Source organism: Oncorhynchus nerka, linkage group LG4 (assembly GCF_034236695.1).
Source record: "Oncorhynchus nerka isolate Pitt River linkage group LG4, Oner_Uvic_2.0, whole genome shotgun sequence".
NCBI classification, from domain to species: domain Eukaryota; kingdom Metazoa; phylum Chordata; class Actinopteri; order Salmoniformes; family Salmonidae; genus Oncorhynchus; species Oncorhynchus nerka.
The window spans coordinates 30250599-30277796 of record NC_088399.1 but is presented as its reverse complement, the minus strand read 5'-3'; the positions used below and the strand labels follow the sequence as shown (position 1 = coordinate 30277796).

Below are 27198 nucleotides of genomic sequence, written 5' to 3'. Positions count from 1 at the left end.
GAGAGGAGGAGTGGAGATGAGGAGAGAAGAGGAGGAGTGGAGAGGAGGAGAGGAGGAGTGGAGAGGAGGAGAGGAGTGGAAATGAGGAGAGAAGAGGAGGAGTGGAGAGGAGGAGAGGAGAGGAGGAGTGGAAAGGAGGAGAGGAGAAGAGGAGGAGTGGAGATGAGAGGAGGAGAGGAGGAGGGAGAGGGAGGAGAGAAGAGGAGGAGTGGAGAGGAGGAGAGGAGGAGGGAGAGGAGGAGAGGAGGGAAATGAGGAGAGAAGAGGGAGGAGTGGAGAGGAGGAGAGGAGAGGAGGAGGGAAAGGAGGAGTGGAGAGGAGGAGAGGAGGAGTGGAAATGAGGAGAGAAGAGGAGTGGAGAGGAGGAGAGGCGGAGAGGAGAAGTGGAGAGGAGGAGAGGAGGAGTGGAGAGGAGGAGTGGAGAGGAGTGGACATTTGTCCTGCATCTGTCTCACACACACGCATGCACACGCAAACGCTCAGCTATGCAGGCAGGCAGGCAGCCAGGCAGACACTCACTCACTCACTCACTCACTCACTCACTCACTCACTCACTCACTCACTCACTCACTCACTCACTCACTCACTCACTCACTCACTCACTCACTCACTCACTCACTCACTCACTCACTCACTCACTCTACATACTCCTCCTATGCACAAATTCATGCTCAAACCTTCAGATAGACACTGATGCAGAAACCAAGGTCACATATACATACGGTCTTTACCCCCATCATACATAAGATGTACACGATCACTTTCATAACCTGTGACATTAAATGTCTGTTTCCGTGGTCTCTAGATCCACAGTCAGACAAATACTGAGAGAAGAGATAGCCAAGAGGACGGCAGAGCAGAGCCTGGGGACCAGAGGGTTGTGAGGGTTGTTTATAGTGCTTAAGCAGACAGCTATCTTGGCCTCTGCATTTTACTGTACTGTATACTCCCCTTAACAGCTTCACAACAGAGAAGCCAGAGAGCCCTAACAACGCCAAGCACTTTAGCAGAGAGTGTGTCTATGTGTGTGTACACACTCTGCTTATGTGTGTGTGTGTGTGTGTGTGTGTGTGTGTGTGTGTGTGTGTGTGTGTGTGTGTGTGTGTGTGTGTGTGTGTGTGTGTGTGTGTGTGTGTGTGTGTGTGTGTGTGTGTGTGTGTGGCTTTAAGTGGAGAATGGTGTAGCAACCTCTCCCCTGTCACAGTCACTTGGTCCATGTGCCTCTCTGCTAAATCCAGAAACATGACTCAGGATGAGATAAGTAGAGAGAGAGGAAGGAGATAAGTAGAGAGAGAGGAAGGAGAGAAGTAGAGAGAGAGGAGGGAGAGAATTAGAGAGAGAGGAAGGAGAGAAGTAGAGAGAGAGAGAAGTAGAGAGAGAGGAAGGAGAGAAGTATAGAGAGAGGAGGGAGAGAATTAGAGAGAGGAAGGAGAGAAGTAGAGAGAGAGGAAGGAGAGGAAGGAGAGAAGTAGAGAGAGAGGAAGGAGAGAGAGGAGGGAGAGAAGTATAGAGAGAGGAGGGATATAATTAGAGAGAGAGAGAGGAGGGAGAGAAGCAGAGAGAGGAGAGAAGTAGAGAGAGAGGAGGGAGAGAAGTAGAGAGAGAGGAGGGAGAGAAGTAGAGAGAGGAGAGAAGTAGAGAGAGAGGAGGGAGAGAAGTAGAGAGAGGAGAGAAGTAGAGAGAGGGGAGGGAGAGAAGTAGAGAGAGGAGAGAAGTAGAGAGAGAGGAGGGAGAGAAGTAGAGAGAGAGGAGGGAGAGAAGTAGAGAGAGGGGAGGGAGAGAAGTAGAGAGAGGAGAGAAGTAGAGAGAGGAGAGAAGTAGAGGAGAGGAGAGAAGTAGAGAGAGGAGGGAGAGAAGTAGAGAGAGGAGAGAAGTAGAGAGAGGAGGGAGAGAAGTAGAGAGAGGAGAGAAGTAGAGAGAGAGGAGGGAGAGAAGAGGAAGGAGAGAAGTAGAGAGAGGAAGGAGAGAAGTAGAGAGAGAGGAGGGAGAGAAGTAGAGAGAGAGGAGGGAGAGAAGTAGAGAGAGGAAGGAGAGAAGTAGAGAGAGAGGAGGGAGAGAAGTAGAGAGAGAGGAGGGAGAGAAGTAGAGAGAGAGGAGAGGAGAAACGAGAGAGAGAGGAGGGAGAGAAGTAGAGAGAGAGAGGGAGAGAAGTAGAGAGAGAAGAGGAGAGGGAGAGAAGTAGAGAGAGAGGAGGGAGAGAAGTAGAGAGAGAAGAGGAGGGAGAGAAGTAGAGAGAGAGGAGGGAGAGAAGTAGAGAGAGAGGAGGGAGAGAAGTAGAGAGAGAGGGAGGGAGAGAAGTAGAGAGAGAGGAGGGAGAAAGTAGAGAGAGAGGAGGGAGAGAAGTAGAGAGAGGAGGGAGAGAAGTAGAGAGAGAGGAGGGAGAGAAGTAGAGAGAGGAGGGAGAGAAGTAGAGAGAGAGGGAGAGAAGTAGAGAGAGAGGAGGGAGAGAAGAGAGAGAGAAGGAGAGAGAAGTAGAGAGAGAGGAGGGAGAGAAGTAGAGAGAGGAGGGAGAGAAGTAGAGAGAGAGAGGGAAAAAGTAGAGAGAGAGGGGGAGAGGAGAGAAGGAGGGAGAGAAGTAGAGAGAGAGGAGGGAGGGAGAGAAGTAGAGAGAGAGAGGGAGAGAAGTAGAAGTAGAGAGAGGAGGGAGAGAAGTAGAGAGAGAGAGGGAGAGAAGTAGAGAGAGAGGAGGGAGAGAAGTAGAGAGAGAGGAGGGAGAGAAGTAGAGGGAGAGAAGTAGAGAGAGAGGAGGGAGAGAAGTAGAGAGAGAGAGGAGGGAGAGAAGTAGAGAGAGAAGAGGGAGAGAAGTAGAGAGAGGAGAGAAGTAGAGAGAGGAGGAGAAAGTAGAGAGAGGAGGGAGAGAAGTAGAGAGAGGAGAGAAGTAGAGAGAGAGGAGGGAGAGAAGTAGAGAGAGAGGAGGGAGAGAAGAGAGAGAGGGAGAGAAGTAGAGAGAGAGGAGGGAGAGAAGTAGAGAGAGGAGAGAGAAGTAGAGAGAGAGAGAGGGAGAAGTAGAGAGAGAGGAGGGAGAGAGAGTAGAGAGAGGAGAGAAGTAGAGAGAGGGAGGGAGAGAAGTAGAGAGAGAGGAGGGGAGAGAAGTAGAGAGAGGAGGGAGAGAAGAGAGAGAGAGAGGGAGGGAGAGAAGTAGAGAGAGAGAGGAGAAGTAGAGAGAAGTAGAGAGAGGAGAAGTAGTAGAGAGAGGAGGGGAGAGAAGTAGAGAGAGAGAGGAGGGAGAGAAGTAGAGAGAGAGGAGGGAGAGAAGTAGAGAGAGAGGAGGGAGAGAAGTAGAGAGAGGAGAGAAGTAGAGAGAGGAGAGAAGTAGGAGAGAGAAGTAGAGAGAGAGGAGAGAAGTAGGAGAGGAGAGAAGTAGAGAGAGAGGAGGAGAGAGAAGTAGAGAGAGGAGAGAAGTAGAGAGAGAGGAGGGGAGAGAAGTAGAGAGAGGAGGAGAAAGTAGAGAGAGAGGAGGAGTAGAAGAGGAGGAGAGAAGTAGAGAGAGAGAGAGAAGTAGAGAGAGAGGAGGGAGAGAAGTAGAGAGAGGAGGGAGAGAAGTAGAGAGAGGAGAGAAGAGAGAGAGAGGAGGGAGAGAAGTAGAGAGAGAGGAGGGAGAGAAGTAGAGAGAGGAGGAAGGGAGAGGAGGGAGTAGAGAGAGAGGAGAGGAGAGAAGTAGAGAGAGGAGAGAAAGTAGAGAGAGAGGAGGGAGAGAAGTAGAGAGAGAGGAGGGAGAGAAGTAGAGAGAGAGGAGAGAAGTAGAGAGAGAGAGGAGGGAGAGAAGTAGAGAGAGAGGAGGGAGAGAAGTAGAGAGAGGAGAGAAGTAGAGAGAGAGGAGGGAGAGAAGTAGAGAGAGAGGAGGGAGAGAAGTAGAGAGAGGAGAGAAGTAGAGAGAGAGGAGGGAGAGAAGTAGAGAGAGAGGAGAGAGAAGTAGAGAGAGAGGAGGGAGAGAAGTAGAGAGAGAGGAGGAGGGAGAGAAGTAGAGAGAGGAGGGAGAGAAGTAGAGAGAGAGGAGGGAGAGAAGTAGAGAGAGAGGAGGGAGAGAAGTAGAGAGAGAGGAGGGAGAGAAATAGAGAGAGGAGAGAAGTAGAGAGAGAGGAGGGAGAGAAGTAGAGAGAGGAGAGAAGTAGAGAGAGAGGAGAGGAGAGAAGTAGAGAGAGAGAGGGAGAAGTAGAGAGAAGGAGAGAGAGGAGGGAGAGAAGTAGAGAGAGAGGGAGGGAGAGAAGTAGAGAGAGGGAGGGAGAGAGTAGAGAGAGGGAGAGGAGAGAGAGGAGGGAGAGAAGTAGAGAGAGAGAGAGAGTAGAGAGAGGAGGGAGAGAGTAGAGAGAGGAGGGAGAGAGTAGAGAGAGAGGAGAGAGAGAAGAGAGAGAGGAGGGAGGGAGAGAAGTAGAGAGAGGAGAGAGAGTAGAGAGGAGGAGGAGAGAGAAGTAGAGAGAGAGGAGGGAGAAGTAGAGAGAGAGAGGAGGGAGAGAAGTAGAGAGAGAGGAGGGAGAGAAGTAGAGAGAGGAGGGAGAGAAGTAGAGAGAGAGGAGGGAGAGAAGTAGAGAGAAGAGAGAAGTAGAGAGAGAGAGGAGAGAAGTAGAGAGAGAGGAGGGAGAGAAGTAGAGAGAGAGGAGGAGAGAAGTAGAGAGAGAGGAGGGAGAGAAGTAGAGAGAGGAGGGAGAGAAGTAGAGAGAGAGGAGGAGAAGTAGAGGAGAGGGAGAGAAGTAGAGAGAGAGGAGGGAGAGAAGTAGAGAGAGGAGGGAAGAGAGAGAGAGAGGGAGAGGAGAGAAGGAGGGAGAAGTAGAGAGAGAGGAGGAAGAGAGAGAGAGAGGAGAGAAGTAGAGAGAGAGAGGAGGGAGAGAAGTAGAGAGAGAGGAGGGAGAGAAGTAGAGAGAGAAGAGGGAGAGAAGTAGAGAGAGGAGAGAAGTAGAGAGAGGAGGGAGAGAAGTAGAGAGAGAGGAGGGAGAGAAGTAGAGAGAGGAGAGAAAGTAGAGAGAGAGGAGGGAGAGAAGTAGAGAGAGAGGAGGGAGAGAAGTAGAGAGAGAGGAGGGAGAGAAGTAGAGAGAGAGGAGGGAGAGAAGTAGAGAGAGAGGAGGGAGAGAAGTAGAGAGAGGAGAGAAGTAGAGAGAGGAGGGAGAGAAGTAGAGAGAGAGGAAGGAGAGAAGTAGAGAGAGGAGAGAAGTAGAGAGAGAGAGGAGGGAGAGAAGTAGAGAGAGAGGAGGGAGAGGGAGAGAAGTAGAGAGAGAGGAGGGAGAGAAGTAGAGAGAGGAGAGAAGTAGAGAGAGAGGAGGGGAGAGAAGTAGAGAGAGAGGAGGGAGAGAAGTAGAGAGAGAGGAGGGAGAGAAGTAGAGAGAGAGGAGGGAGAGAAGTAGAGAGAGAGGGAGAGGTAGAGAGAGAGAAGTAGAGAGAGAGAGGGAGAGAAGTAGAGAGAGAGGAGGGAGAGAAGTAGAGAGAGAGGAGAGAGAAATAGAGAGAGGAGGGAGAGAAGTAGAGAGAGAGAGGGAGAGAAGTAGAGAGAGAGAGGGAGAGAAGTAGAGAGAGAGGGAGAGAGAGAGGGAGAGAAGTAGAGAGAGGAGGGAGAGAAGTAGAGAGAGAGGAGGGAGAGAAGTAGAGAGAGGAGGGAGAGAAGTAGAGAGAGGGAGGGAGAGAAGTAGAGAGAGGAGAGAGGTAGAGAAGAGAGAGAGGAGAGAAGTAGAGAGAGAGGAGGGAGAGAAGTAGAGAGAGTAGAGAGAGAGAGAGGGAGAGAAGTAGAGAGAGGAGGGAGAGAAGTAGAGAGAGAGGAGGGAGAGAAGAGAGGAGAGAGAGAAGAGAGAGAGAGGAGGGAGAGAAGTAGAGAGAGAGGAGGGAGAGAAGTAGAGAGAGAGAGAAGTAGAGAGAGAGGGAGGGAGAGAAGTAGAGAGAGAGGAGGGAGAGAAGTAGAGAGAGAGAGAAGGGAAAGAGAAAGTAGAGAGAGAGGAGGGAGAGAGAGAGAGGAGGAGAGAGAGAGAGAGAGAGAGGAGGGAGAAGAGAGAGAGAGAGGAGGAGAGAAAGTAGAGAGAGAGGAGGGAGAGAAGTAGAGAGAGAGGAGGGAGAGAAGTAGAGAGAGGAGGGAGAAGTAGAGAGAGAGGAGGGAGAGAAGTAGAGAGAGGAGAGAAGAAGAGAGAGAGAGAGGAGGAGAAAGTAGAGAGAGAGAGGGAGAGAAGTAGAGAGAGGAGGGAGAAGTAGAGAGAGAGAGGGAGAGAAGTAGAGAGAGGAGGGAGAAGTAGAGAGAGAGAGGGAGAGAAGTAGAGAGAGGGGGAGAGAAGTAGAGAGAACGAGAGAGAGGAGGGAGAGAAGTAGAGAGAGAGGAGGGAGAAGTAAGTAGAGAGAGGAGAGAGAAGTAGAGAGAGAGAGGGAGAGAAGTAGAGAGAGAGGGAGAAGAGAGAGAGAGGAAGAGAAGAGAGAGAGAGGAGGGAGAGAAGTAGAGAGAGAGGAGGGAGAGAAGTAGAGAGAGGGAGGGAGAGAAGTAGAGAGAGGGAGAGAAGTAGAGAGAGAGAGAAGAGAGAAGTAGAGAGAGAGAGAGGAGAAAGTAGAGAGAGAGGAGGGAGAGAAGTAGAGAGAGAGGAGGGAGAGAAGTAGAGAGAGAGGAGGGAGAGAAGTAGAGAGAGAGGAGGGAGAGAAGTAGAGAGAGGAGAGAAGTAGAGAGAGAGGAGGGAGAGAAGTAGAGAGAGAGGAGGGAGAGAAGTAGAGAGAGAGGAGGGAGAGAAGTAGAGAGAGAGGAGGGAGAGAAGTAGAGAGAGGAGGAAGTAGAGAGAGAGAGAGGAGGAAAGAGAGTAGAGAGAGAGGAGGGAGAGAAGTAGAGAGAGAGGAGGAGAGAAGAAGTAGAGAGAGAGGAGGGAGAGAAGTAGAGAGAGAGGAGGGAGAGAAGTAGAGAGAGAGGAGGGAGAGAAGTAGAGAGAGGAGGGAGAGAAGTAGGAGGGAGAGAAGTAGAGAGAGAGGAGGGAGAGAAGTAGAGAGAGGAGGGAGAGAAGTAGAGAGAGAGGAGGGAGAGAAGTAGAGAGAGAGGAGGGAGAGAAGTAGAGAGAGGAGAGAAGAGAAGTAGAGAGAGGGAGAGAAGTAGAGAGAGAGGAGGGAGAGAAGTAGAGAGAGAGGAGGGAGAGAAGTAGAGAGAGAAGAGGGAGAGAAGTAGAGAGAGAGGAGGGAGAGAAGTAGAGAGAGGAGAGAAGTAGAGAGAGAGGAGGGAGAGAGTAGAGAGAGGAGAGAGAAGTAGAGAGAGGAGAGAGAAGAGAGAGAGGAGGGAGAGAAGTAGAGAGAGAGGAGGGGGAGAAGTAGAGAGAGGAGGAGAGAAGTAGAGAGAGAGGAGGGAGAGAAGTAGAGAGAGAGGAGAGAGAGAAGTAGAGGGAGAGAAGTAGAGAGAGAGGAGGGAGAGAAGTAGAGAGAGAGGAGGGAGAGAAGTAGAGAGAGAGGAGGGAGAGAAGTAGAGAGAGGAGAGAGGGAGAAGTAGAGAGAGAGGAGGGAGAGAAGTAGAGAGAGGAGGGAGAGAAGTAGAGAGAGAGGAGGGAGAGAAGTAGAGAGAGAGGAGGGAGAGAAGTAGAGAGAGAGGAGGGAGAGAAGTAGAGAGAGGAGGGAGAGAAGTAGAGAGAGAGGAGGGAGAGAAGTAGAGAGAGGAGAGAAGTAGAGAGAGAGGAGGGAGAGAAGTAGAGAGAGAGGAGGGAGAGAAGTAGAGAGAGAGAGGGAGAGAAGTAGAGAGAAGGGAGAGAAGTAGAGAGAGAGGAGGGAGAGAAGTAGAGAGAGGAGAGGGAGAGAAGGAGGAGAGAGAGTAGAGAGAGAGGAGGAAGAGAGAGGAGAGAGAGGAGAGAGAGAGAGAGAGGAGGGAGAGAAGTAGAGAGAGAGGAGGGAGAGAAGTAGAGAGAGGAGAGAAGTAGAGAGAGGAGGGAGAGAAGTAGAGAGAGAGGAGGGAGAGAAGTAGAGAGAGGAGAGAAGTAGAGAGAGAGGAGGGAGAGAAGTAGAGAGAGAGGAGGGAGAGAAGTAGAGAGAGAGGAGGGAGAGAAGTAGAGAGAGAGAGGGAGAGAAGTAGAGAGAGAGGAGGGAGAGAAGTAGAGAGAGAGGAGGGAGAGAAGTAGAGAGAGGAGGGAGAAGTAGAGAGAGAGGGGGAGAGAAGTAGAGAGAGAGGAGGGAGAGAAGTAGAGAGAAGAGAGAAGTAGAGAGAGAGGAAGGAGAAACGTAGAGAGAGAGGAGGGAGAGAAGTAGAGAGAGAGGAGGGAGAGAAGTAGAGAGAGGAGGGAGAGAAGTAGAGAGAGAGGAGGGAGAGTAGTAGAGAGAGGAGGGAGAGAAGTAGAGAGAGAGGAGGGAGAGAAGTAGAGAGAGAGGAGGGAGAGAAGTAGAGAGAGAGGAGGGAGAGAGAGTAGAGAGAGAGGGAGGAAGTAGAGAGAGAGAGAGAGAGGAGAGAAGTAGAGAGAGAGGAGGGAGAGAAGTAGAGAGAGGAGGGAGAGAAGTAGAGAGAGAGAGAGGAGAGAAGTAGAGAGAGAGGAGGGAGAGAAAGTAGAGAGAGAGGAGGGAGAAGTAGAGAGAGGGAGAGAAGTAGAGAGAGAGGAGGGAGAGAAGTAGAGAGAGAGAGGGAGAGAAGTAGAGAGAGGAGGGAGAGAAGTAGAGAGAGAGAGAGGGAGAGAAGTAGAGAAGAGAGAGGGAGAGAAGTAGAGAGAGAGGAGGAGAGAAGTAGAGAGAGAGAGGGAGAGAGAGTAGAGAGAGAGAGGGAGAGAAGTAGAGAGAGAGGAGGGAGAGAAGTAGAGAGAGGAGAGAAGTAGAGAGAGAGAGGGAGAGAAGTAGAGAGAGAGGAGGAGAGAGAGGAGAGAAGTAGAGAGAGAGGAGGGAGAGAAGTAGAGAGAGAGGAGGGAGAGAAGTAGAGAGAGAGGAGGGAGAGAAGTAGAGAGAGAGGAGGGAGAGAAGTAGAGAGAGAGGAGGGAGAGAAGAGAAGTAGAGAGAGAGGAGAGAGAAGTAGAGAGAGAGGAGGGAGAGAAGTAGAGAGAGAGAGGGAGAGAAGTAGAGAGAGAGGAGGGAGAGAAGTAGAGAGAGGAGGGAGAGAAGTAGAGAGAGAGGAGGGAGAGAAGTAGAGAGAGGAGGGAGAGAAGTAGAGAGAGAGAGAGGGAGAGAAGTAGAGAGAGAGGAGGGAGAGAGAGGAGAGAGAGGAGAGAAGGGAGAGAGTAGAGAGAGAGGAGAGAGGAGAGAGAAGAGAGAGAGAGAGAGGAGGGAGAGAGAGAGAGAGAGAGAGGGAGAGAAGTAGAGAGAGAGGAGGAGGGAGAGTAAGTAGAGAGAGGAGGGAGAGAAGTAGAGAGAGAGGGGAGAGAAGTAGAGAGAGGGAGGAAGTAGAGAGAGAGAGGGAGAGAAGTAGAGAGAGAGGAGGGAGAGAAGTAGAGAGAGAGGAGAGAAGTAGAGAGAGAGGAGAGAGAGAGAAGTAGAGAGAGAGGAGGGAGAGAAGTAGAGAGAGAGGAGGGAGAGAAGTAGAGAGAGGGAGGAGAAGTAGAGAGAAGTAGAGAGGAGGGAGGAGGGAGAGAAGGGAGAGAAGTAGAGAGAAGAGAGAAGTAGAGAGAGAGAGAGAGAAGAGAGAGAGGAGGGAGAGAAGTAGAGAGAGAGGAGGGAGAGAGAGAAGTAGAGAGAGAGGAGGGAGAGAAGTAGAGAGAGAGGAGGGAGAGAAGTAGAGAGAGAGGAGGGAGAGAAGTAGAGAGAGAGGAGGGAGAGAAGTAGAGAGAGAGGAGGGAGAGAAGTAGAGAGAGAGGAGGGAGAGAAGTAGAGAGAGGAGGGAGAGAAGTAGAGAGAGAGGAGGGAGAAGTAGAGAGAGAGGAGGGAGAGAAGTAGAGAGAGAGAGGGAGAGAAGTAGAGAGAGAGGAGGGAGAGAAGTAGAGAGAGAGGAGGGAGAGAAGTAGAGAGAGAGGAGGGAGAGAAGTAGAGAGAGAGGGAGAGAGGGAGGGAGAGAAGTAGAGAGAGAGGAGGGAGAGAAGTAGAGAGAGAGGAGGGAGAGAAGTAGAGAGAGAGGAGGGAGAAAGTAGAGAGAGAGGAGAGAAGTAGAGAGAGAGGAGGGAGAGAAGTAGAGAGAGAGGAGAGAGGGAGAGAAGTAGAGAGAGGAGAGAAGTAGAGAGAGAGGAGGAGAGAAGTAGAGAGAGAGGAGGGAGAGAAGTAGAGAGAGAGGAGGGAGAGAAGTAGAGAGAGAGGAGGGAGAGAAGTAGAGAGAGAGGAGGGAGAGAAGTAGAGAGAGGAGGGAGAGAAGTAGAGAGAGAGGAGGGAGAGAAGTAGAGAGAGAGGAGGGAGAGAAGTAGAGAGAGGAGGGAGAGAAGTAGAGAGAGAGGAGGGAGAGAAGTAGAGAGAGGAGAGAAGTAGAGAGAGGAGAGAAGGAGAGGGGAGAAGTAGAGAGAGAGGAGAGAGGAGAGAAGTAGAGAGAGGAGGGAGAGAAGTAGAGAGAGAGGAGGGAGAGAAGTAGAGAGAGAGGAGGGAGAGAAGTAGAGAGAGAGGAGGGAGAGAAGTAGAGAGAGAGGGAGAGAAGTAGAGAGAGAGGAGGGAGAGAAGTAGAGAGAGGAGAGAAGAGAGAGAGAGAGAGAGGAGAGGAGAGTAGAGAGAGAGAGGAGGGAGAGAAGTAGAGAGAGGAGAGGAGAGAAGTAGAGAGAGAGAGGGAGAGAAGTAGAGAGAGAGGAGAGAGAAGTAGAGAGAGGAGAGAAGTAGAGAGAGGAGAGAAGTAGAGAGAGGAGGGAGAGAAGTAGAGAGAGGAGGGAAGTAGAGAGAGAGGAGGGAGAGAAGTAGAGAGAGGAGAGAAGTAGAGAGAGAGAGGGAGAGAAGTAGAGAGAGAGGAGGGAGAGAGTAGAGAGGAGAGAGGGATAGAGAGAGTAGAGAGAGAGGAGGGAGAGAAGTAGAGAGAGAGAGAGGGAGAGAAGTAGAGAGAGAGTAGAGAAGTAGAGAGAGGAGGAGAGAAGTAGAGAGAGAGGAGGGAGAGAAGTAGAGAGAGGGGAGAGAAGTAGAGAGAGAGGAGGGAGAGAAGTAGAGAGAGAGGAGGGAGAGAAGTAGAGAGAGAGGAGGGAGAGAAGTAGAGAGAGAGGAGGGAGAGAAGTAGAGAGAGAGAGGGAGAGAAGTAGAGAGAGAGAGGGAGAGAGAGAGAGAGAGAGGGAGAGAAGTAGAGAGAGAGGAGGGAGAGAAGTAGAGAGAGAGGAGGGAGAGAAGTAGAGAGAGGGAGGGAGAGAAGTAGAGAGAGAGGGGGAGAGAAGTAGAGAGAGAGGAGGAGAGGAGAGAAGTAGAGAGAGAGAGAAGAGAGAGAGAGAAAGAGAGAGGAGAGAGAGAGAGAGAGGAGAGAAGTAGAGAGAGAGAGAGGGAGAGAAGTAGAGAGAGAGGAGGGAGAGAAGTAGAGAGAGAGGAGAGAGAAGTAGAGAGAGAGAGGGAGAGAAGTAGAGAGTAGAGAGAGGGGAGAGAAGTAGAGAGAGGAGGAGGAGAGAAGAGAGAGAGAGGAGGGAGAGAAGTAGAGAGAGAGGAGGGAGAGAAGTAGAGAGAGAGGAGGGAGAGAAGTAGAGAGAGAGGGAGAGAAGTAGAGAGAGAGGAGGGAGAGAAGTAGAGAGAGAGGAGAGGAGAGAAGTAGAGAGAGAGGAGGGAGAGAAGTAGAGAGAGGAGAGAGAAGTAGAGAGAGAGGAGGGAGAGAAGTAGAGAGAGGAGGGAGAGAAGTAGAGAGAGAGGAGGGAGAGAAGTAGAGAGAGAGGAGGGAGAGAAGTAGAGAGAAGTAGAGAGAGGAGAGAAGTAGAGAGAGAGGAGAGGAGGGGAGAGAAGTAGAGAGAGAGGAGGGAGAGAAGTAGAGAGAGGAGGAGAGAAGTAGAGAGAGAGGAGGGAGAGAAGTAGAGAGAGGAGGGAGAAGTAGAGAGAGAGGAGGGAGAGAAGTAGAGAGAGGGAGAGAAGTAGAGAGGAGAGAAGTAGAGAGAGAGAGAGGAGAGGAGAGAGAAGTAGAGAGAGGAGGGAGAGAAGTAGAGAGAGGAGGGAGAGAAGTAGAGAGAGAGGAGGGAGAGAAGTAGAGAGAGGAGGGAGAGAAGAGAGAGAGGAGGAGGAGAGAAAGTAGAGAGAGAGGGAGAGAGAGAAGGGAGAGAGAGAGAGGGAGGGAGAGAGTAGAGAGAGGAGGGAGAGAAGAGAAGTAGAGAGAGGAGAGAAGTAGAGAGAGAGGGAGAAAAGTAGAGAGAGAGGAGGGGGAGAAGTAGAGAGAGAGGAGGGAGAGAAGTAGAGAGAGAGGAGGGAGAGAAGTAGAGAGAGAGGAGAGAGAGAAGTAGAGAGAGAGAGGGAGTAGAGAGAGAGGAGGGAGAGAAGTAGAGAGAGAGAGGGAGAGAAGTAGAGAGAGAGGGAGGAGGGAGAGAAGTAGAGAAGAGAGAGAGGGAGAAAGTAGAGAGAGAGGAGGGAGAGAAGTAGAGAGAGAGGAGGGAGAGAAGTAGAGAGAGGAGAGAAGAAGAGAGAGAGGAGGGAGAGAGAGTAGAGAGAGGAGAGAAGTAGGAGAGAGAGAAGTAGAGAGAGGAGGGAGAGAAGTAGAGAGAGGGAGAGAGAGAGAGAGAGGAGGGAGAGTAGAGAGAGAAGAGAGAGAGGGAGAGAAGTAGAGAGAGGAGAAAGTAGAGAGAGAGAGGGAGAGAAGTAGAGAGAGGGAGGGAGAGAAGTAGAGAGAGAGGGAGGGAGAGAAGTAGAGAGAGAGGAGGGAGAGAAGTAGAGAGAGGAGAGAGGAGAGAGAGAGAGAGAGAGAGAGGGAGAGAAGTAGAGAGAGAGGAGGGAGAGAAGTAGAGAGAGAGTAGAGAGAGGAGAGAAGTAGAGAGAGAGGAGGGAGAGAAGTAGAGAGAGGGAGGAGAGAGAAGTAGAGAGAGAGGAGGAGAGAAGTAGAGAGAGAGGAGGGAGAGAAGTAGAGAGAGGAGGGAGAGAAGTAGAGAGAGGGAGAGAAGTAGAGAGAGGAGGAGAAGAGAGAGAGAGGAGGAAGTAGAGAGAGGAGGAAGAGAGAAGTAGAGAGAGGAGGAGGGAGAGAAGTAGAGAGAGAGGAGAAGGAGAGAAGTAGAGAGAGAGAGGGAGAGAAGTAGAGAGAGGGAGGGAGAGAAGTAGAGAGAGAGGAGGGAGAGAAGTAGAGAGAGAGAGGGAGAGAAGTAGAGAGAGAGGAGGGAGAAGAGAGAAGTAGAGAGAGAGGAGGGAGGAAGAGAGAAGTAGAGAGAGGGAGAGAGAGTAGAGAGAGGAGGAGAGAGAGTAGAGAGAGAGGGAGGGAGAGAGAGGAGGAGGAGAGAAGTAGAGAGAGAGGAGGGAGAGAAGTAGAGAGAGAGGAGGGAGAAGAAGTAGAGAGAGGAGAGAAGTAGAGAGAGGGAGGGAGAGAAGTAGAGAGAGAGGGAGAGAGGAGAGAAGTAGAGAGAGAGGAGGGAGAGAAGTAGAGAGAGAGGAGGGAGAGAAGTAGAGAGAGGAGGGAGAGAAGTAGAGAGAGAGGAGAGAGAAGAGAGAGAGGAGAGAGAAGTAGAGAGAGTAGAGAGAGAGGGAGGGAGAGAAGTAGAGAGAGAGAAGAGAGAGGAGAGAGAGAGGAGGGAGAGAAGTAGAGAGAGAGGAGGGAGAGAGAGAAGTAGAGAGAGGGAGGGAGAGAAGTAGAGAGAGAGGAGGAGAGAAGTAGAGAGAGAGGAGAGGAGGGAGAGAAGTAGAGAGAGAGGAGGGAGAGAAGTAGTAGAGAGAGAGGAGGGAGAGAAGTAGAGAGAGGAGGAAGTAGAGAGAGTAGAGAGAGAGAGGGAGAGAAGTAGAGAGAGGGAGGGAGAGAAGTAGAGAGAGGAGGGAGAGAAGTAGAGAGAGGAGGAGAGAAGTAGAGAGAGAGGGAGAGAAGTAGAGAGAGAGGAGGGAGAGAAGTAGAGAGAGAGGGAGAGAAGTAGAGAGAGAGGAGGGAGAGAAGTAGAGAGAGAGAGAGAAGTAGAGAGAGGAGAGAGAAGTAGAGAGAGGAGAGAGAGAAGTAGAGAGAGGAGGAGAGAAGTAGAGAGAGAGGAGGGAGAGAAGTAGAGAGAGAGAAGTAGAGGAGGAGAGAAGTAGAGAGAGGAAGTAGGGAGAGAAGTAGAGAGAGAGGGAGGAGAGAGAAGTAGAGAGAGAGGAGGGAGAGAAGTAGAGAGAGAGGAGGGAGAGAAGTAGAGAGGGGAGGGAGAGAAGTAGAGAGAGAGGAGGGAGAGAAGTAGAGAGAGAGGAGGGAGAGAAGTAGAGAGAGAGGAGGGAGGGAGAGAAGTAGAGAGAGAGAGGGAGAGAGAAGAGAGAGAGAGGAGAGGAGAGAAGAGAGAAGTAGAGAGAGAAGAGGAGAAGGAGAGAAGTAGAGAGAGAGGGAGGGAGAGAAGTAGAGAGAGAGGAGGGAGAGAAAGTAGAGAGAGAGGAGGAGAGGAGAAGTAGAGAGAGAGGAGGAGGGAGAGAAGTAGAGAGAGGAGAGAAGTAGAGAGGAGGGAGAGAAGTAGAGAGAGGAGAGAAGTAGAGAGAGGGGAGGAGAGAAGTAGAGAGGAGAGAAGTAGAGAGAGGAGAGAAGTAGAGAGAGGAGAGAAGTAGAGAGAGGAGAGAAGTAGAGAGAGGAGAGAAGTAGAGAGAGGAGAGAAGTAGAGAGAGGAGAGAAGTAGAGAGAGGAGAGAAGTAGAGAGAGGAGAGAAGTAGAGAGAGAGGAGGGAGAGAAGTAGAGAGGAGAGAAGGAGGGAGAGAAGTAGAGAGAGAGGAGGGAGAGAAGTAGAGAGAGAGGAGGGAGAGAAGTAGAGAGAGAGGAGGGAGAGAAGTAGAGAGGGAGGGAGAGAAGTAGAGAGAGGAGGGAGAGAAGTAGAGAGAGGGAGGGAGAGAAGTAGAGAGAGAGGAGGGAGAGAAGTAGAGAGAGAGGAGAGGAGAGAAGTAGAGAGAGGAGGGAGAGAAGTAGAGAGAGAGGAGGGAGAGAAGTAGAGAGAGAGGGAGGGAGAGAAGTAGAGAGAGGAGGAGGGAGAGAAGTAGAGAGAGAGAGAGGAGGGAGAGAAGTAGAGAGAGAGAGGGAGAGAAGTAGAGAGAGAGGAGGAGAGAAGTAGAGAGAGAGGAGGGAGAGAAGTAGAGAGAGAGGAGGGAGAGAAGTAGAGAGAGGAGAGAAGTAGAGAGAGGAGGGAGAGAAGTAGAGAGAGAGGAGGGAGAGAAGTAGAGAGAGAGGAGGGAGAGAAGTAGAGAGAGGAGGAGGAGAGAAGTAGAGAGAGGAGAGGAGAGGGAGAGAAGTAGAGAGAGAGGAGGGAGAGAAGTAGAGAGAGAGGAGGGAGAGAAGTAGAGAGAGAGAGAGGGAGAGAAAGTAGAGAGAGGAGGAGGGAGAGAAGTAGAGAGAGGAGGAGAGAAGTAGAGAGAGAGGAGGGAGAGAAGTAGAGAGAGAGGGAGGGAGAGAAGTAGAGAGAGAGAGGAGGTAGAGAGAGAAGTAGAGAGAGAGGAGGAGAGAAGTAGAGAGAGTAGAGGGAGGAGAGAAGTAGAGAGAGAGGGAGAGAAGTAGAGAGAGAGGAGGAAGAGAGAGAGAGGAGAGGGAGAGAAGTAGAGAGAGAGGAGGGAGAGAAGTAGAGAGAGAGGAGGAGAGAAGTAGAGAGAGAGGAGGGAGAGAAGTAGAGAGAGAGGAGGGAGAGAAGAGAGAGAGGAGGGAGAGAAGTAGAGAGAGAGGAGGGAGAGAAGGGAGAGAGAGAGAGGAGGGAGAGAAGTAGAGAGAGGAGGGAGAGAAGTAGAGAGAGAGGGAGGGAGAGAAGTAGAGAGAGAGGAGGGAGAGAAGTAGAGAGAGAGGAGGGAGAGAAGTAGAGAGAGAGGAGGGAGAGAAGTAGAGAGAGGGAGGAGAGAAGTAAAGAGAGAGAGGGAGAGAAGTAGAGAGAGGAGGGAGAGAAGTAGAGAGAGGGAGGGAGAGAAGTAGAGAGAGATGAGGGAGAGAAGTAGAGAGAGAGGAGAGGGAGAGAAGAGAGAGAGAGAGGGAGGGAGAGAAGTAGAGAGAGGGAGGGAGAGAAGTAGAGAGAGAGGAGGGAGAGAAGTAGAGATAGAGGAGGGAGAGAAGTAGAGAGAGAGAGGGAGAGAAGTAGAGAGAGGAGGAGGAGAGAAGAGAGAGAGAGAGGAGGGAGAGAAGTAGAGAGAGGGGAGGGAGAGAAGTAGAGAGAGAGGAGGGAGAGAAGTAGAGAGAGAGGAGGGAGAGAAGTAGAGAGAGAGGAGGGAGAGAAGTAGAGAGAGGAGGGAGAGAAGTAGAGAGAGAGGGAGGAAGAGAGAGAGAGGAGGAGAGAAGTAGAGAGAGGAGAGAAGTAGAGAGAGGAGGGAGAGAAGTAGAGAGAGAGGAGAGAAGTAGAGAGAGAGGAGGGAGAGAAGTAGAGAGAGGAGGGAGAGAAGTAGAGAGAGAGGAGGGAGAGAAGTAGAGAGAGAGGAGGGAGAGAAGTAGAGAGAGGGGAGGGAGAGAAGTAGAGAGAGGAAGGAGAGAAGTAGAGAGAGAGGAGGGAGAGAAGTAGAGAGAGAGGAGGGAGAGAAGTAGAGAGAGAGGAGGGAGAGAAGTAGAGAGAGAGGAGGGAGAGAAGTAGAGAGAGAGGAGGGAGAGAAGTAGAGAGAGAGGAGGGAGAGAAGTAGAGAGAGAGGAGGGAGAGAAGTAGAGAGAGGGGAGGGAGAGAAGTAGAGAGAGGGGAGGGAGAGAAGTAGAGAGAGGAGGGAGGAGTAGAGAGAGAAGAAAGTAGAGAGAGGAGGGAGAGAAGTAGAGAGAGAGGAGGGAGAGAAGTAGAGAGAGAGGAGGAGAGAAGTAGAGAGAGAGGAGGGAGAGAAGTAGAGAGAGAGGAGGGAGAGAAGTAGAGAGAGGAGGGAGAGAAGTAGAGAGAGAGGAGGGAGAGAAGTAGAGAGAGAGGAGGGAGAAAAGTAGAGAGAGAGGAAGGAGAGAAGTACAGAGAGAGGAAGGAGAAAGAAAGACATCGATTCTCAACTCTCTCCATATATTAGCAAGGGACCATATTGAGTAACATAAAGTAAGGAGTGTGTATATGTGTGTGTGTGTATATGTGTGTGTGTGTGTGTGTGTGTGTGTGTGTGTGTGTGTGTGTGTGTGTGTGTGTGTGTGTGTGTGTGTGTGTGTGTGTGTGTGTGTGTGTGTGTGTGTGTTACGGATACAGTTATCCTGTGTGTGTGTATCCTGTGTGTGTGTTTCTTTTCTCTCCTTCTCCCCTCACAGGTGAAAATCATCACTCCCCAATCAGTCAACAATCAATCATCAATCAGAAGACACACCTCCTCCTATTTCCTACCCTATCACAGTTCCTTCCCCATGGTTTAAAAACCCCATCATTTGTTTGCTCTGTAGCAATCTCTAGCTCAATCTCTAGCTCAATCTCTAGCTCAATCTCTAGCTCAATCTCTCTGTAAATGCCATGTCTGTAGGTCTCTGTGTGTCACTCTCGCTTTGTGTCTTAACCTCTCTTTTGTTTAAGCACCTCCATAGCACTTTGTCATCACCTGTGAGTATTGTTTTTGGGTTATGGTGTTTGTTTGTTTGCTAGTGGGAAAAGGGGAAACCAAGACAAGTCGCCCATGGGCATACACTACCCGTAGGTGAACTTTGTTAAATACACTAGTTAGAACTGGGCGGACCACCCACTGTATTTTTGGTTAGTTAGTTAGCTGTTGTTAAAGTAGGCTAGTCTAACTTAGGGGTGTTTTTGAATACTTATTGTTTCTTTTCTTGGGTCCAGCTCAGCCCCTTTTCCTGCTCCCCCCCCCATTACCGTGTGTTTATAAATAAACCTGGAGTTTGACGGTAGATTTCTGTTGTCGTGGTTATTTCGTTCACACTTTTACTTTGTCACAATAATAATTTGCATGAGTTATGTTACGGGTCTCATTACCATCCCCCCTAGACTGTCGGGCCAAAAGGGATTCGTAACATAAGTGGGGGCTCGTCCGGGATCTGTCATAACTGACACCCATGCCGCTCATGTAGATTGTTGTAGTGGTATAGTTCAGTGTTGAGCGTCATAGCTGAAGTAGCATTAGTGTTTGCTATTTTCTTTGGCACTTGTGAAGTAGTGTAAAATGACTACTTTTGATTTGAAATCCTTTTTGGATAACCCTTCGTGGGAGGTTTTTGACAAATGTCGTAGAGTTGATTTAATGACCTTGGCTGACCATTATTCAGTATCGATTCCGCAGAGTTTAGTTAAGGCGGAGGTTAAACGGCTAGTATTAAATGTATTGTTGGAAGAGCAGGTGCTTGTGTTACCGCTGCCTGAGTCTACTACCCCTGTAGCGGATGTTGCTGCTCCTGTGAGCCCATTGGTGTCTGATAATGAGGGAGAGGCTAAAACACCAGCCACATTGTCCCGTTTTGATCCACTCTCCCCACTGTCAAATGGTGATGCCAGGAGGGATGTCCGTTTAGCACAGTTTCAACTGGAGGTGGAAGAGAGAGCAGAAATTAGGCGAGAGACTCTCCAGTTGGAGATATGTAAAATAGAGGCAGAAAAAGAACGAGAACAACGGCATTTGGAGATGTGTAAAATTGAGGCAGACAGAGAACAAAGGCAGTTGGAGTTCAAAATGCGCCAGATGGAACTGGAGGCAGAGACAGCGAGGCTAGCCTCCGGTCCTACTATGCCTGTTTGTGAGCCGTCCTCACCTGCTGTGTCCTCAAACACATTTGACATTAGTAGGCAGATTGCCTTAGTACCTTTGTTCAGAGAGTCAGAGGTTGACTCCTATTTTTGTGTATTTGAGCGTATAGCCGTAGCATTGAAATGGCCTGAAGAGGTATGGTGCCTATTACTTCAGTGTAAATTAACTGGTAAAGCCCAAGAGGTTTTGTCAGCGCTACCTCTGGAGGACAGTTTGAATTATGAAGTGGTCAAAGCTACTGTTCTTCGTGCCTATGAGCTTGTGCCTGAGGCATACCGACAGAGATTTAGGTCTCATAGAAAGTCTTCTAGTAAGACTTATGTGGAATTTGCTAGAGACAAGGGAAATCTGTTTGATAAATGGCATGCTGCTAGTAAGGTAACTGATTTCAACTCTCTCCGGGAGTTAATCTTGTTGGAAGAGTTTAAAAATTGCTTACCCGAACGCATTGTAGTTTACCTAAACGAACAGAAAGTATCCTCCCTGGCAGAAGCGTCTGTGTTGGCAGACGAGTTTGTGTTGACGCACAAGAGTGTGTTTTCGGCTCAAACTGAGAGTAGAGCCACTGAGTTTCCTACCTTTAGCCCTAGTCGGCCAGCAGTAGTATATCAAGCACGCCAGAAGAATGAGCGTCCCTGTTTCTATTGTCATAAAGTAGGACATATGATTAATGAGTGCTTCCTGCTTAAACGCAAACAAGGGATGCCTCTTCGTGCCAAGCCACCAACAGGTGTTGCTCTAATTCGTACGGTTGTGAGGTCTGCAACAAAACAGGTGCCTCAGGGTAACTGTAGTTTGAAAGTCTCAATCCCCGACCGCAGTTATGAACCATTCATTTTCGAGGGGTTTGTGTCCCTAACGAATGACGAAGCGTCTCAGCGACCGGTTAAAATCCTTAGAGATACTGGTGCGGCGCAGTCGTTTATATTGTCTGATGTGTTGCCCTTATCTGACGATACATACTGTGGTTCCAGTGTGTTAGTACAGGGTATTGAAATGGGTTTTGTCCCAGTGCCATTGCACTTTGTGAAAGTACACTCTGAGTTAATCAGTGGAATATTCAGAGTGGGGGTACGTCCTATGTTGCCAGTGAAAGGTGTGACCTTTATAATGGGTAACGATATTGCCGGAGGAAAGGTAGTACCCGTATTGGAAGTATTGGATAAAAGTGACCACTCTCTCTCTAATGAGCTGGCACAGAGTTATCCACATGTGTTCCCCGCTTGTGCTGTCACTCGTGCTCAGGTACGACAAGAGGGTGACGAGATAGATTTGTCGAACACTGTACTGTTCAAAGAGGTTGATCAAGAAGATGGATTGTGTGATACCTCCGAGAAGCTGATCACCTCTGACAAACAGCCCAGGAAAGAATCAAAGAACGTTGAACTTATTGCTGATGCAATACAGTTACCAGTCACTCGTGAGCAGCTGATTGCTAACCAAAAGGTTGACAACAAGCTTGCTAAATGTTTTTCTAGTGTTGTCTCATTGGAAGATGTGAAGAAGAAGAATGTGGCTTACTTCATTGATGGTAATCTCCTCATGCGTAAATGGAAATCCCATGTTGACGCGGATGGAGATTGGAATGCTGTTTACCAAATAGTGATTCCTACAGCCTTTCGACAAAATGTGTTATCCCTTGCTCATGATCACCAGTGGTCTGGTCATTTAGGAATCACAAAAACTTATGATCGGATCCTTCGACATTTCTTTTGGCCGGGTTTAAAACAAGATGTGGCTCAGTTCTGTCGGACATGCCACACATGTCAGATAACAGGAAAACCAAATCAGGTTATTCCTCCCGCTCCTCTTTGTCCCATACCTGTCATAGGTGAACCATTCGAGCATGTGGTGGTTGATTGTGTCGGACCGTTACCGAAGACAAAATCGGGTAACCAGTTTTTGTTAACGATAATGTGTATGGCTACAAGATACCCCGAGGCCATTCCTCTGAGAAGGATTACAGCCCCGGTAGTGAGTAAAGCCTTAATAAAATTCTTCACGACATTCGGGTTACCTAGGGTGGTACAAAGCGATCAAGGTACCAATTTCCTATCCAAGCTCTTCAGGCAGGTGTTAAAATCCTTGTCAATTACGCACCGTGTGTCAAGCGCCTATCACCCAGAGTCTCAGGGTGCACTTGAAAGATGGCATCAGACACTGAAGTCTATGCTACGTAAATATTGTTTGGAATCTGAGAAAGATTGGGGTGAGGGAGTTCCTCTAGTTTTGTTTGCAGCTCGTGAAACTGTGCAGGAGTCCCTAGGTTTCAGCCCGGCTGAACTGGTGTTTGGTCACACAGTGAGAGGACCAATGAAAATCCTTGAAGAACAGTTCTTGTCCCAAGAGTTGTGTACAGGAGACGAGAATGTATTGGCAGATGCTTTGTCTCGTGTGTAATGATTGTTGTATGTTTTGGCAAGGTTGACTTTGTTATTGTTGTGAGTATTCATTGTAATACTGTGGTCGCAATCCCTAGGGTTGCTTCTTTAAGGGTGGGAGTGTTACGGATACAGTTATCCTGTGTGTGTGTATCCTGTGTGTGTGTTTCTTTTCTCTCCTTCTCCCCTCACAGGTGAAAATCATCACTCCCAAATCAGTCAACAATCAATCATCAATCAGAAGACACACCTCCTCCTATTTCCTACCCTATCACAGTTCCTTCCCCATGGTTTAAAAACCCCATCATGTGTTTGCTCTGTAGCAATCTCTAGCTCAATCTCTAGCTCAATCTCTCTGTAAATGCCATGTCTGTAGGTCTCTGTGTGTCGCTCTCGCTTTGTGTCTTAACCTCTCTTTTGTTTAAGCACCTCCATAGCACTTTGTCATCACCTGTGAGTATTGTTTTTGGGTTATGGTGTTTGTTTGTTTGCTAGTGGGAAAAGGGGAAACCAAGACAAGTCGCCCATGGGCATACACTACCCGTAGGTGAACTTTGTTAAATACACTAGTTAGAACTGGGCGGACCACCCACTGTATTTTTGGTTAGTTAGTTAGCTGTTGTTAAAGTAGGCTAGTCTAACTTAGGGGTGTTTTTGAATACTTATTGTTTCTTTTCTTGGGTCCAGCTCAGCCCCTTTTCCTGCTCCCCCCCCCATTACCGTGTGTTTATAAATAAACCTGGAGTTTGACGGTAGATTTCTGTTGTCGTGGTTATTTCGTTCACACTTTTACTTTGTCACAATAATAATTTGCATGAGTTATGTTACGGGTCTCATTACCATCCCCCCCTAGACTGTCGGGCCAAAAGGGATTCGTAACTGTGTGTGTGTGTGTGTGTGTGTGTGTGTCATTAAAATCCAAACTGAAAATATTTACACAAGAAGCATCCTAATATCACACAGTCAACTCAACTCATTCAGTAAGTTCACCATTCTGCCATTCTTACTGTTAAACATCACACAGTGTTCAACACAACGCTCTTTATGTCATCATTTGATCTGATCAGTCAACACCAATTTTCTACAGTAATCTGGTATGTGTGTGTTTTAACATGTGAGAGATGTAGTGTACCTTCTCTCCGTTGGGGTTTCCTAGGACGTAGCAGCCCATAATGTGGATGAGGTTGGGTTCAGGGTTCACTTTGCTCATAAACCGACTCAGCCTCCTCCAGAACCTGTTGTAGCAGGACGACATGGTTCACAACAATACTGCTACTCTAACAGTACCAACACAGAGACAGGAACTGTGTCCGCATCCCAAATGGTACCCTATTCCCTATGCAGTGCACTACTTTTTGCCAGGGCCCACAGGGCCCATAAGGCTTTGGTCAAAAGTAGTGTCGTGTGCCATTTGGGATACACCCAGGTATAAGGACTATGGCTGCTGTATGAAGAGTAAGACTGATGACACTCACTGACTCATGTCCTCCTCTTTCTCCACCTTGGCGAATGTGGCCACTTTATTCTTCAACAGGTACAGATGCCCTGGACCTCCCTAAGAACCCACAGGAGATGTAGCTTTTCAAGTTCCCAGCCAAGATTAAAACCAACACGGCTACATGGCACTCACATAACATAGCAGGATCCCATTGAGAGAAAAACACAATTATCCCCTCGACCTCCAGAGTTATGTCACTAATTGAGGTGTAATCTATCTTTCCACTGGGAATGACAGAATTCAGCATAAAACACATTTTCTTTTGTTCTTTCATAATCATTGTCATCTCTCTCTTCCCCTTTCTTTCTCTCTCTACTTTCTCCCTGTATCACCTGACAGAAGATGAGCATCCTCCAGATTCTGCTGCCTCTCCTGTAGGCTGTTAGCTTCTTGTCAATCTCCTCTGTGAAGAGAGAGAAACAGAGAGGGGTTAGAGAGAGAGAGAGAGAGGGGTTAGAGAGAGAGAAAGAGAGAGAGAGGGGTAAGAGAGAGAGAAACAGAGAGGGGTTAGAGAGAGAGAAAGAGAGAGAAAAAGAGAGGGGTTAGAGAGAGAGAAACAGAGAGGGGTTAGAGAGAGAGAAAGAGAGAGAGGGGTTAGAGGAGAGAAAGGGAGAGGGGTTAGAGAGAGAGAAACAGAGAGGGGTTAGAGAGAGAGAAAGAGAGAGAGGGGTTAGAGAGAGAGAAAGACAGAGGGGTTAGAGAGAGAGAAAAATAGAGGGGTTAGAGAGAGAGAGAAACAGAGGGGTTAGAGAGAGAGAAACAGAGAGGGGTTAGAGAGAGAGAAAGAGAGAGAGAGAGGTTAGAGAGAGAGAAAGAGAGAGAGAGGGGTTAGAGAGAGAGAAAGAGAGAGGGGTTAGATGGAGAGAGGTTAGAGAGAGAGAAACAGAGAGGGGTTAGGGAGAGAGAAAGAGAGAGGGGTTAGAGAGAGAGAAATAGAGAGGGGTTAGAGAGAGAAACGGAGAGAGGTTAGAGAGAGAGAAACAGAGAGGGGTTAGAGAGAGAGAAAGAGAGAGGGGTTAGAGAGAGAGAAACAGAGGGGTTAGAGAGCGAGAAAGAGAGAGAAAAAGAGAGGGGTTAGAGAGAGAGAAAGAGAGAGAGAGAGAGAGGTTAGAGAGAGAGAAAGAGAGAGGGGTTAGAGAGAGAGAAACAGAGAGCGGTTAGAGAGAGAGAAAGAGAGAGAGGGGTTAGACAGAGAGAAACAGAGAGGGGTTAGAGAGAGAGAAAGAGAGAGAGAGGGGTTAGAGAGAGAGAAAGAGAGAGGGGTTAGAGAGAGAGAAAGAGAGAGGGGTTAGAGAGAGAGAAACGGAGAGAGGTTAGAGAGAGAGAAACAGAGAGGGGTTAGGGAGAGAGAAAGAGAGAGGGGTTAGAGAGAGAGAAAGAGAGAGGGGTTGGAGAGAGAGAAAGAGAGAGAAAAAGAGAGGGGTTAGAATGAGAGCAACAAGCAGTACAGTAAAAATAGATTTCCTCACACTGAAAGACAGCAATATGGAACACAGCATCATTTTCACTGCATAATGTGTCCCACTCCACAAACATGTCTGCGTCCCAAATGGCACACTACTCCTGAGTGGCCCAGCGGTCTACGGTAATGCATCTCAGTGCTAGCGGCGTCACTACAGACCCTGGTTCGATTCCAGACTATATCACAACCGACCGTGATTGGGAGTCCCATAGGGCGGCGCACAATTGGCCCAGCGTCGTCCTGGGTTAGGTTTTGACCAGGGTAGGTCGTCATTGTAAATAAGAATATGTTCTTAACTGGCTTGCCAAGTTAAATAAAGGTTCAATAAAGTAGAAAGATAAAATAGTGCGCTACTTTTGATCAGGGCCTATAGGACTGGTTAAAAGTAGTGCGCTATATAGGGAATATAGTGCCATTTGGGATGAAGATTTTAACAGAACTAACCAACAAAGTCACATAAAGGGCAGTTTACCCACCGAGGATATCATCAAACGTAGCATGTTCATGGTCCTGGAGACAGAGATTATAAAGTCAATATCCTTTACTGAATATTATACATGATAACTGATTTATCACCTGTGCATACAGACACATGGAGAACAGGGTGACGGTGTGTGTGTGAGAGAGAAAGTCACTCACATAGAGGATGGGGATGATTGAGGGGTCATCCCTGCGGATGATGGTGGGAACGTACTCTGCCTTGGGGACTTTGGAGGAGATCAGCTGAGAGTGAGAGATGGAGAAAGAAGAGAGAAGAAGAGAAAGAGCTGTCCCATTCACTCTGCTGTGTTCTGTCTGTCAACCAGTGCCTGTAGGGACCTGAACATTCATTATTCACACTAGTCTGTCTGCATAGCCAAGATGCATTGTACACTGAGTGTATAAAACATTAGGAACACCTTCCTAATATTAAGTTGCACCCCCTTTTGCCCTCAGAACAGCCTCAATTCATCAGGAATGGACTCTACAAGGTGTCAAAAGCATTCCACAGGGATGCTGGCCCATGTTGACTACAATGCTTCCCACAGTTGTGTCAAGTTGGCTGGATGTCCTTTGGGTGGTGGACCATTCTTGATACACAAGGGAAACTGTTGAGCGTGAAAAACCCAGCAGCATTGCAGTTCTTGACACACTCAAACCGGTGCGCCTGGCACCTACTACCATACCTTGTTCAAAGGCACTTACATATTTTGTCTTGACCATTCATCCTCTGAATGGCACACATACACAATCCATGTCTCAATTGTCTCAAGGCTTAAAACTTCTTGAACCTGTCTCCTCCCCTTCATCTCTACTGATTGAAGTGGATTTAACAAGTGACATCAATGATCATAGATTTCACCTTGATTTACCTGGACAGTTTATGTCATGAAAATAGTAGATGTTCCCAATATTTTGTACACTCAGCGTATGTACTGGTATCAAACAGGATTCCACTTTAATTCAATTCCATTTTATTTCAATCAGTTAAGGATCAAAAAGTAGCCCATTGATTTATATAAGGTCTATTGAGTACATTTGAGTACTACTTGGCACTCACATAACATAGCAGGATCCCATTGAGAGAAAACACAATTATCCCCTCGACCTCCAGAGTTATGTCACTAATTGAGGTGTAATCTATCTTTCCACTGGGAATGACAGAATTCAGCATAAAACACATTTTCTTTTGTTCTTTCATAATCATTGTCATCTCTCTCTTCCCCTTTCTTTCTCTCTCTACTTTCTCCCTGTATCACCTGACAGAAGATGAGCATCCTCCAGATTCTGCTGCCTCTCCTGTAGGCTGTTAGCTTCTTGTCAATCTCCTATTTTCATTCATATCTTAAAGAATCGTGACAGCCGTGACATTCCAACACAGTAAACATGCTCACATGCAGCCAGTCCTCTTTGGGTAAACCTGGGAACTCTGGGAAAGTTAGAAGAATTGTTCAACCCTAGTTCCTCACCATAATTTTGGGTGGGATGAAGTCATCTCCCTCACAGGCCAGTCTCTCCATCTCCCTCTCCTCCTCCCAGTCTAGGTCCTCACGCTCCCCCTCATCCAGAGTCCCACAAGAGGCTGGCAGGTCCCCACCTATCCCCCAACAAAGAGAGCAGGCACACCGTTAGAGAGAGAGCAGGGGAGGAGACGGGAGAAAGATTGGATGAGAAGAGGGGGGACATGGAGTAAGAGAGGGGGGAGGTAGAGGAGGGGAAGAGATGGACAGAGAGAAAGCAAGCAATGGAATAATAGAGAAAGAATGAGAAAGGCAGATGGAGGGAGAGAGAGTGGCCGGGAGAGAGAAAGGCAGATGGAGGGGGAGAGAGAGAGTGGCAGGGAGAGAGAAAGGCAGATGGAGGGAGAGAGAGAGAGTGGCAGGGAGAGAGAAAGGCAGATGGAGGGAGAGAGAGAGTGGCAGGAAGAGAGAAAGGCAGATGGAGGGAGAGAGAGTGGCAGGGAGAGAGAAAGGCAGATGGAAGGAGAAAGAGAGAGATGCAGGGAGAGAGAAAGGCAGATGGAGGGAGAGAGAGAGAGGAGAGTGGCAGGGAGAGAGAAAGGCAGATGGAGGGAGAGAGAGTGGCAGGGAGAGAGAAAGGCAGATGGGGAGAGAGAGAGAGTGGCAGGGAGAGAGAAAGGCAGATGGAGAGAGGGAGAGAGAGAGAGTGGCAGGGAGAGAGAAAGGCAGATGGAGGGAGAGAGAGATAGAGAGTGGCAGGGAGAGAGAAAGGCAGATGGAGGGAGAGAGAGAGTGGCAGGGAGGGAGGGAGAGAGAGTGGCAGGGAGAGAGAAAGGCAGATGGAGGGAGAGAGAGAGAGTGGCAGGGAGAGAGAAAGGCAGATGGAGGGAGAGAGAGAGAGTGGCAGGGAGAGAGAAAGGCAGATGGAGGGAGAGAGAGAGAGTGGCAGGGAGAGAGAAAGGCAGATGGAGGGAGAGAGAGAGAGTGGCAGGGAGAGAGAAAGGCAGATGGAGGGAGAGAGAGAGAGTGGCAGGGAGAGAGAAAAGCAGATGGAGGGAGAGAGAGAGAGTGGCAGGGAGAGAGAAAGGCAGATGGAGTGAGAGAGAGAGAGTGGCAGGGAGAGAGAAAGGCAGATGGAGGGAGAGAGAGTGGCAGGGAGAGAGAACGGCAGATGGAGGGAGAGAGAGAGAGTGGCAGGGAGAGAGAAAGGCAGATGGTGGGAGACAGAGTGGCAGGGAGAAAGATTAGGCAGATGGAGGGAGAGAGAGTGGCAGGGAGAGAGAAAGGCAGATGGGGGGAGAGAGAGTGGCAGGGAGAGAGAAAGGCAGATGGATGGAGAGAGAGTGGCAGGGAGAAAGAAAGGCAGATGGAGGGAGAGAGAGTGGCAGGGAGAGAGAAAGGCAGATG

At 49.2% G+C, this 27198-nt stretch overlaps 1 protein-coding gene across 1 annotated transcript in view; it reads right to left on the bottom strand.

Moving 5' to 3' along the window:
* Positions 1 to 27198, bottom strand: part of LOC115126332 (NMDA receptor synaptonuclear signaling and neuronal migration factor-like) — an 82587-nt gene that overhangs the window by 5960 nt on the left and 49429 nt on the right. Inside the window, exons 9-14 of the mRNA XM_065016866.1 lie at positions 25801 to 25928; positions 24491 to 24574; positions 24328 to 24361; positions 22722 to 22792; positions 22367 to 22446; positions 22024 to 22126 (exon numbers count right to left, since the gene is read on the bottom strand). Coding sequence (XP_064872938.1) covers positions 22024 to 22126; positions 22367 to 22446; positions 22722 to 22792; positions 24328 to 24361; positions 24491 to 24574; positions 25801 to 25928 — 500 coding nt within the window. The remainder of the gene's footprint in view (positions 1 to 22023; positions 22127 to 22366; positions 22447 to 22721; positions 22793 to 24327; positions 24362 to 24490; positions 24575 to 25800; positions 25929 to 27198) is intronic.